The 9,205-nt window shown below is 44.5% G+C and overlaps 1 protein-coding gene across 1 annotated transcript; it reads right to left on the bottom strand.

Annotated features, from left to right (window-relative positions):
• Positions 1 to 828: 828 nt before the first annotated feature.
• LOC123396402 (SPX and EXS domain-containing protein 1-like) lies at positions 829 to 5,595 on the bottom strand. The gene is made up of 13 exons (XM_045091349.1): positions 5,404 to 5,595; positions 5,160 to 5,296; positions 4,539 to 4,577; positions 4,360 to 4,452; positions 4,143 to 4,259; positions 3,546 to 3,641; positions 2,819 to 2,932; positions 2,579 to 2,632; positions 2,122 to 2,169; positions 1,850 to 2,000; positions 1,528 to 1,693; positions 1,374 to 1,443; positions 829 to 1,288 (listed from the first exon to the last, which is right to left on the bottom strand). The coding sequence occupies exons 2-13, from the start codon at positions 5,226 to 5,228 to the stop codon at positions 1,031 to 1,033; spliced, it is 1,275 nt and encodes a 424-aa protein (XP_044947284.1). The 5' UTR covers positions 5,229 to 5,296; positions 5,404 to 5,595; the 3' UTR covers positions 829 to 1,030.
• Positions 5,596 to 9,205: the final 3,610 nt, after the last annotated feature.

Raw genomic sequence — 9,205 nt, 5'->3', positions numbered from 1 at the left:
GGCGGCGGAATGGACGGAGCTGATGGTGAGCGAGATGGCGAGCGCCGGCTCCCTGGACGACGCCCGGCAACGCGCCGCGAAGATCCTCGAGGCCTTCGGCGGCGCCGTATGCTCCCGCGCGGCGCGCGCCCTCGCCGACAAGGACCGGGAGCTGGAGGAGGTCCGGCGGCAGAACGCCGTCCTCAAGAGGGCGGTGCTGCTGCAGCACCGGCAGCACGTGGAGGACGAGGAGAAAGGCAGGGAGCTCCAGGGCCAGGTCGCCCGGCAGCGGGAGCAGGTCCGGCAGCTCGAGGCCGACAATTATGTGCTGTCCATGCACCTCAGGAACGCCGGAGGCGGGAACGGTTCCATGCCCGGGAACTTCAACCCGGAGGTTTTCTAAACACCCATACCCATAGGCTGGCTGACGCAGTGACGGCTGGTCGGTCTATGCAATGCAACCCATTATTTGACGGGTTGGATACCATAGCATCATGATGTATCATACTATGTTCACGTCTGGTTCCTTTTGTCTTGGAGTAGGAGTACTGTACTGTATGTCTGTATCCAACGTTGATGATTGATTTATTGATCTGTTTATTTTCTGTGGTGGTAGCACCCTCCTTTCCTTTTACATACTGCATGAAATCTGCAATGCATATTGCACACACAACATATCTGTAAACAGACATGGAGCACAACATATCTGTAAACAGACAACGTCTTTGTTGTTGTACTATTGCGCAAGACGATACAGATGCATTTGAACAGTTGCAAGTTTAACAAAAAACAGAAGGATAAAGCATCAAACTCAGATTGCCGATATGCGCATCAGCTAAGCAGATAATCTTTGTAAATGTGCCGAATAGCATAACTTGTCTTTTGATATTACTATCACTGTTTGGATTCAAGAGTGTTATACATATGGCACATGTGCCAACAACTTCGTTCTGTGGAAATCTATCCTGTATAATTGGCCTTCTGAGCTCTAGAGATGTTACGAGAAAGAACCTCATAAGGACCGGGCTATAAGATTGTTTTGAATGTAGGGTCAGACTGTATGGCTGTTAGAATCCAATAGCCTATCTGCTTCCGAAGGCAGCATATCGGATGACATTTCAAAATTTTGCTTGGCTGTCATCTTGTTCCACTCATTCTCGACGCGGAAAAACACCCACTGGAACCGCCTCACCATTTCCAAAGCTGTTATCGCAAACACCGTCAGGTAGTTGTGCCGAAGATGCGCCGAGAGCTTGTATGTCCATGTACATCGGAGAATGAGATTGCTACCTAACACCCAATAAAATACCTGTAGGGCAACCATGAGAGGATAGTTCAGAAAACTACCAGGGTGTACTAGCTAAAACCATGTTGTGTTAAGAGTGTATATATACCCAGCTACGCCCGTAAAGAAGATTGCTCCATGCACTTGGATTTTTGAACATGAAAATCCTGGTTAAAATGCTGCAATTATAGAGAAAGTCTCGTCAGCAACAATTGGGATACGCAAGGACAGAGTAGAAAAGGAACTTTTGTAGAGAACGGCACCTCAAATCCCAATCTCGCTTTATATCCCAGTAGAAGGAATACAGTGAATTCACAACACTGGAAATAAGCCACAGGGGGCGGTAAAAGCTAATCCATACGTCAGGAAATACATGATACTTGAGAGCTGATAAAAAGATCACAGGGACTGCTGTCGAGTACTTGAGTGCTGAATTTGGTACAAAGACGTTGGTAAGTGTCCAGAAGTAGGTACAGAACATATGATCACAAGCTACATCTTGTTCTATTTCTAGCATTTTAAACATATATGTCATCTGAAGAGAAAGAAAAGCAATCAGAGCTGCAATATGGTGGTGAGTATTACCGTTGAGAAGACAAGTTTTCTCCTTTGTATCCTTGTACTGTCGAAGACACTGGAAGAAACGACACAAATAAGGGAGTACCAGAACTAGAGGAATAGCTACAGAGTGGCTACCACAAATCGAATCTGCTTCAAACCAAGCAATTGTCGCGACCTGTAAAATATCATAATAACAATTAGTTTTTGCAATACCTCGCAATCGTCAAGTAAACCAAGCAATGTGGAGACTGCTGAAGACAATATGTGAATAGAACAAGAGAAACAGAGAGATTAACCTGACGATGGACCATGCGACAACCTGAACGTTCCAGATCTGAAAACACCTGCAAACAAATGCAGCAATTGAGCAACATAGTAGAAAAATCAAACTGAAAATGTCCACTCAGGACAGTCTAGAAGCTAGAAACAGTTCTGTACAAAACTAGGAAATGGTACATTGGAGATGCTCACGTAGTTAGGAGATAATTTTTCTGAAGGAACTACACTATATTACAGCTGAACTGAGAACATAAAATATTATAGTATCTCTCTGTTCCTCAATGTAAGACGTTTTGTCAGTTCAATTTAAACTGCCAAAACTTCTTATATTTAAAAACAAAACAGAGATGGTATTGAACAAGAAAACCATGTCCTGCTATCTATAAGAGTAATTAGTTAAAACAAAACATGAACAGCAAACACTTTTAAATAAATGCCTGCAAACTTTCTCCATTTTTTTAAATGAATGCATACCTTTGACATGGATGTGAAAATATCCGCCATAAAGAAGTCAGGGAATGTAATTGCCTGTAGAGCAAGGGTACATTAAATCAATTCAAAATGTTATTTAATCAGATTTACTGGCTACACAAGCAAGGACAATCAGGTATATACAATAACCACCAGAGACCAAAACATTTTGTTTTGTCTGTACTCTGTAGCATACCAAAAAAGCAAAACCAATCTAATATTACTAGAAATTTGTTAACTTACTTGTAATGGAAGTATTATGCGCCACATGGTCCTCAGAAAGAAAAAGCGTGATGATAAATAGAACATATCAAAAGGAGAAAGGAGGATCATCAGAAGGATAGCATACAAAAGAACCTGCAGACGGGCAGAATGATATGTCAATTCATAACTCAACATTTCAAAAAGTAATGCATCAGAGTAGAATATATTGCATAATATTGCAGTTTCTAACTTGGGGAAGCAGGAGTAAGTGGATGGTACGTCATGCAGAACTTAAGATTCACTTCAATATTCAAAGAAACCATCCGTATGTATGTGTACTCGGACATCAATTGATTATACTTACCATATAACAGTATTGCACTAAGATGGGCATTTCCACTTATTCAATTATTACAGGAGAATAGGTATAAGTTTTAAGGGTAAATTGGCAATCGCATTAACATTCAGTGCTAGCAAAAAGTATAATGAAGAAACTACTGTTCTAATCTTACGACATGATGTAAGTTTCAGTTTATCAATTGACACGACAGAGTCAGAGATACACAATGAGGCATTCATTTTAGTATGTCAACAATATCTTATATTATACTGTTCCTCGGGAGAATTCTTGGAAATTTTTTGCACGAATTTGATTAATGATAACCGATAAGCACCACCACAAGTAAAACCAAGCATACTGTACACAACAAAAGGTCCCATGAGCAAATCACAGAATTAACAACTTAATGAGCTCAAGATATTACACTGGTTGAGATGCAGCAAGAGACACTTCACCATGTGAATACAGATATAGGTAAGCTGTCATACTTGTTGGAACAATTAACGTCAGCCAAGTAGCACACTGCCAATGGAGAAAAATAAGTTTTACTTCAGCAGAACAATATGCCAGAGTACATATAATATGAGAAATTAGACAATATTATGTCGGCATAAAAGAACATGGGCAGGACAAAAACACAATACGGTTTAAAGAAAAGAGAGCCACGTTCAAAACATCGGCCCATCGGTATTCAACTGCAGAAATAATTACCCTGCCGACGCATGTTCATCCAGACACTAAAGTAGGAATCATATATATTACTTGCATAGAAAAGCAAGATAAACACGGTTGCTTTAGGAACGTTATGTACAGTTGTACTAGAAAAATATAATGGAATGGGAACTACAAGAATTGTTGAGAGCTTAATGCCACCATCCATAAAATTCAGGCTACCATAACAACCATATGCCACATAAATTGCAGTACACCATAAAAGCTTATAGGCTATGGATAGGCTTGTCAGTGTAAATGCATTCAAGCAAGATATCAAACGGATATAGCAAACAAGATAAATAGGCATACCCTCCATATTTCTCGGTGTGATAAATGTGTCTGTGGAAGATCAAACACCTTCGCATAATTTACTGATGATTGTGCGAAAACCCACAAATTTATTCCCCATAACCAAATCATCAGTGCCTACAATAGGAACACAAAGCACAATTACATGCGCGACTAAATTTTCTGCATAGAAAGTTGAGTATGTCACATACATGTACAACAACAAAAAGAAACTCACCACCAGAAGAAGAGGATTATAGTATAAGAAAGCCTCGTATAGAAATAAATCTCGCAGATCAACACTCATTCTCATAACCGAATCCCACCCTATCTGCAGGTCCAAGAGCATAATCGATTAACAAACCACATGAAGCTCAATTCATGCGTCACAAAAGCGATTAATAGAGCAACACTGACCTTGCAACAGCACAAGCCCCATAGGAGAAACAATATAACCTGGAAAAGGTACACACTCATAAGCAATTTGAGAAGTAAAATGTCGATCAGGGCAGATGAGAAAATCAAGAGAACAGGGTAATTTCAGTACAAATGGTTAGTGGTTACAGAATAAATGATCAATAAAATACATAATGCCACAGCACAGAACTAGATAAGGACAGGTAAATATGTTGGCGTCTCTTGGAGGAAATTACAGGGTAAATCAGCAAAAAAAAAAAGCAGCATTTCCAACCGAAAATGGATATGCTAAAAGGCCACTTCATCTTCTGTGACCAAGCTAATCATAATAGTGTTCAGGTGTTGTACCGTTCAATTATCATGGAAAACAAAGGCATATCCTAGAGTAGCAGAGATTTATACTCCATGGCATGATTTTTGTCGCTACTACAAAGTTTATGCAATGAGGGGGCTTATCCCTTAACTTCCCCTCAACTCTTGACCTCCTTTGTAAATTTCTTCTGGAACATGACATGAGCCGCAGACAATGTGCATAACGGCGTCCGCAGCACACACTTCCTATACATCGGGATGTACATTAAGCATGCATGAGCGGCCGTCGAAATGGCGCGAAGGCTATACCTTGACCCGCCAGAGGAAGAGCGGCGAAGGGATGATCGCCGCAGCGGGGATGGACGACACGCCCTTCATGTCGACTCCGGCCCTGGCCCTCCGCGCGCGCACTCGGTCACACAGGCGCCTGCGTCCTCGAACGTACCCTGCGCACGGCAGCAGGATCAGTATCAGCCCCGCTGCTGCGTCAGCCCACAGCGGGCGGGCAGGCAGGCGACGTAGCCCGCGAATCGGATCGAGCGGGGGCGCTCACCGAGGATCGACAGAGCGTGCCGCCGCCGGTCGGGGCAGGGGAGGGAGGAGGAGCCGTGCCGTGCCGTCCGTCGGGCAGGCGCAGGCGCAGGCCCCTCCGGCTCTCCGGGGAGGCCGGCGGCGTGGCAGGGAACGGCGAGATCTGCGAGGGGGGGGGGGGGGGGGGGGGGAGGAGGAAGCCGTAGGAAGGGGGGAAAGGGGGGGGGGGGGGGGGGGGGAGGCGCCGACGGCGAGTTTGACGTGTAGGCGGAGCACGGGCGAGCTTTGAATTTTCTATCGACTTTTGGTACTGCTGCTGGTGGTAGAAGAGTGCGCTTTATTCCGTGATGATCTGTTCCCGTTGCTGTTCTCTGGCTTGGAAGATGAATGGAAGGAAGGAAGGAAGGAACGTGGGGGGTTGACACGTCCAGCGCACGCACGGTGGGCGTCCTGCGGTGTAGGGCATATTGGGGTTCTAGATTCTGACGCCAACGGGTGCTTGACAGTGACGTGCTGGGCGCGACCTTTTTCCCTCGGGTTTTTTTTAGGAAGAAAAGAACGGACCTTTTAAATAGCATGGATTTTTTTTTATTTTGCACGAACAGGATGGAAGAAATGCTCGAAGGGACCTTTCAAATAGGAAAGGAGGTTGCTCCCCTCGATTTGCAATGCATTTGTTGCTCACTTGGGTCTCGTCGAGAAAAACAGGAAAATAAACCAATATTTTGCGTCTAGTTTGGTTGACCGTATTCAGGCTGCATAGAGCGAGGGGGTCGGTTTTGGCATGATGTTTGATGTTTGGTGTCCAATAGGCGCGTTATCTCAACTTTTTTTTTTTACTTTTTGTATGCATGGACCGAAGTCGTGTATTCCTCCCGTTAAAATTGTATGCCTTGTAAAGTTGGTTGCACGTGCGGAGCCAAATGACATCCCGTGCTGGTTATTTAGGGTGCCCGCTCCCGCGTGTTGAACAACAAGCATTTGCATGTGCGAGACAAATTGCCTCTTCGGCCACCCCGCCTTGCTCCGTCGCCGGTGAAATCGACCGATGAAACGGCTCGCGACATCCTCAACCACTCCTTACACACACGACCCCCTCTCCCCCCTCGTTGTCGACGCAAACCCTAGCACGGGGTTGAGTTGCGACTTCGTCGGCGACGCCCCTCCTCTTAGCAGTGGCCTCGCACGCGGCTTGTTCTTGGCGCCACGAACGATCGCGATGGGTGTGTTAGATGATGAAGCGTTCCTACTCCCTCGAGGGGAGCCGCGTTGGTTTATATTGATAGGTTGTCTTGTTGTGCAAGAGATAGATACAAGAGTTTGAATACAATAGGAGATAGAGGAGATAGAGGAGGAGGTTGAGATTACAACGATATCTCTGTATTCTAACACCCTCCCTTAATCTCAACTACCTAAATTAAGATTACTCTTGAACTCATCAAATGGTCGTGTTGGTAGTGCCTTGGTGAAACCATCCGCCACTTGATCTTTGGAGGGAATAAACCGTATCTCAAGCTTCTTTGCTGCAACCCTTTCTCGTGCAAAGTGAAAATCAATCTCTATGTGCTTTGTCCTAGCATGAAACACTGGTTTTGTAGATAAGTATGTTGCACCCAAGTTATCACACCATAAGCATGAGATCCGATTATTTTTAACTCCCAATTCTGCAAGAAGTGACTCAACCCAAATAACTTCAGCAGTTGCATTAGCCAAGGATTTATACTCAGCTTCTGTGCTTGAACGTGATACAGTGGCTTGTTTCCTAGCACTCCAAGAAATAAGATTTGGTCCAAAGAATATAGCAAAACCTCCAGTTGATCTTCTATCATCACTACAGCCTGCCCAGTCAGCATCAGAAAATGCACTCACAAGAGTGGAATTAGAACTTTTGAAATGAAGTCCTATACCCATATTATGCTTTACATATCTTACAATTCTCTTGACAGCTGCCCAATGTGCAGAAGTAGGTGCATGTAGATACTGACAAACTTTGTTAACAGCAATGTAATATCTGGGCGTGTGAGAGTTAAATATTGCAACGCTTCCACATCACTCCTATACCTTGTACTGTCTTCCTCTTGGAGTGGATCTCCTTCATGGGCCGAAAGTTTTTCTGAAGAAGACAAAGGTGTAGGTACTGGCTTGCAATTTTTCATCCCCATACGAGACAAAAGTTCAGTGATATATCTCTCCCGATTTAACATAATTCCATCTTGAGTTTTTCTGACTTTAATGCCTAGAAAGAAGTGCTAATCACCTAGGTCTTTTAAAGCAAACTCTGAGCTTAGGTCATGGAGAAGAGCATTGGTGGCATTTTGTGAAGAACTTGCAACTATAATATCATCAACATATATAAGCAAGAAAATGACCACTCCTGCCTTGTTATAAATAAACAAGGATGTGTCAGCCTTTGAAGCAATAAAGCCAAGAGATTTCAACTACAAGCTCAGTCTAGAATACCATGCTCTAGGTGCTTGTTTCAAGCCATAAAGTGCTTTATCAAGTTTGCAAACAAAGTTGGAAGTTTCTTACTTTCATACCCAGGTGGCTGTCTCATGAACACTTCCTCTTCCAGAACACCATGCAAAAACGCGTTCTGTACATCTAGTTGTCTTAGGCTCCATCCTCTGGACATAGCAATGGCCAGCACAAGTCTGATAGTTGCAGCTTTCACAACATGACTGAAAGTGTCCTTATAATCAATACCATAACGTTGCTTGAAGCCTTTTGCAACCAAACGTGCCTTATACCTGTCAATGGAGCCATCTTCCTTCTTTTTAACTCTATATACCCACTTGCAATCAATTATATTTTTACCTTTCTGATTTGGTACAAGATGCCAAGTTTTATTTTTCATAAGCGCAGAATATTCTTCATCCATTGCCTTCTTCCATTTGGGATCATCAAGTGCACTGCTCACACTTGTTGGCTCTCCTGAAATACATAACATGCCATATGGTATAGTCCCATCCGTTCTTATTTTTGGATTTCGTATACCTTTTTGTAGTCTAGTCATGATTTTTGGAGATGCCACAGACTGGACTGCAGGTGCACTCGCCACAGCCGATCCGGACGAGTCCTGTGCTGTAGCAGTTTGCACAGGAGATCCTGTGGCCATCGGTGAGGCCGCCGATCCTGCAGGCGTACTGGGAGTAGCTGCGCGGCGCGACACAGAGGATCCGCCCCCCAACCGCAACTGCATGCGCACGCGGGGCGAGTGGGATCCTGTCCCGCTGCTGTCCCCGCCTGTCATCGACGTGGTTGCACGGGGTTGGCTGGCCCGAGTGCCGGAACTGCCGCAGGTGGGAGCCCGATCCGAGGCGGATTCTGCCGCGTGATCCAAGGATGGCGCGCGTGCAGGTGTGCCAGGCACCGCCGAATCATCCTCGTTGTCCGTTCCAAGCTCGTCTTCTTCTGCCACATGAAATATAAGATCGTTTTGATCATTTTGAGCGCCGTTTCGCCAGGAACCTGCACAGGCATAAGAGTAGGACCAGTACCAGCAGGAATATCATCATATTGATTAGTACAATCATCACCCCCATGATCAAAAGACCGAAGATGTGTAGGGAGGAGAAGGATTTCTTGGCGAAGAAGTTGACCAACATTGGGATGAAGTGAAGCAAAGGGAAATACTGACTCATCAAAAACAACATCCCTAGATATGTAGACCCTACCAGTAGGAATATCAAGACATTTAACTCCTTTATGCATAGGGCTATAGCCTAAAAAGGCACATTGTTTAGAGCGGAAAGCAAGTTTGCGTGTGTTGTAAGGTCTGAGATTGGGCCAACATGCACACCCAAAGACACGAAGAGAAGGGT

The sequence above is a fragment of the Hordeum vulgare genome, chromosome 5H (genome assembly GCF_904849725.1).
Source record: "Hordeum vulgare subsp. vulgare chromosome 5H, MorexV3_pseudomolecules_assembly, whole genome shotgun sequence".
NCBI lineage: Eukaryota > Viridiplantae > Streptophyta > Magnoliopsida > Poales > Poaceae > Hordeum > Hordeum vulgare.
The sequence above is the reverse complement of the archived record's forward strand: the minus strand, read 5'-3'. Positions and strand labels throughout refer to the sequence as shown.

Excerpts from the sequence above, each read along its gene's own strand:
- LOC123396402 (XM_045091349.1), bottom strand. The coding sequence starts at position 5,228 with ATGAAGGGCGTGTCGTCCATCCCCGCTGCGGCGATCATCCCTTCGCCG. Across the intron at positions 4,453-4,538 it reads GGGGCTTGTGCTGTTGCAAG|ATAGGGTGGGATTCGGTTAT; the intron begins GTCAGTGTTGCT and ends TTGGACCTGCAG. Across the intron at positions 1,289-1,373 it reads TTCTTTACGGGCGTAGCTGG|GTATTTTATTGGGTGTTAGG; the intron begins GTATATATACAC and ends GTTGCCCTACAG.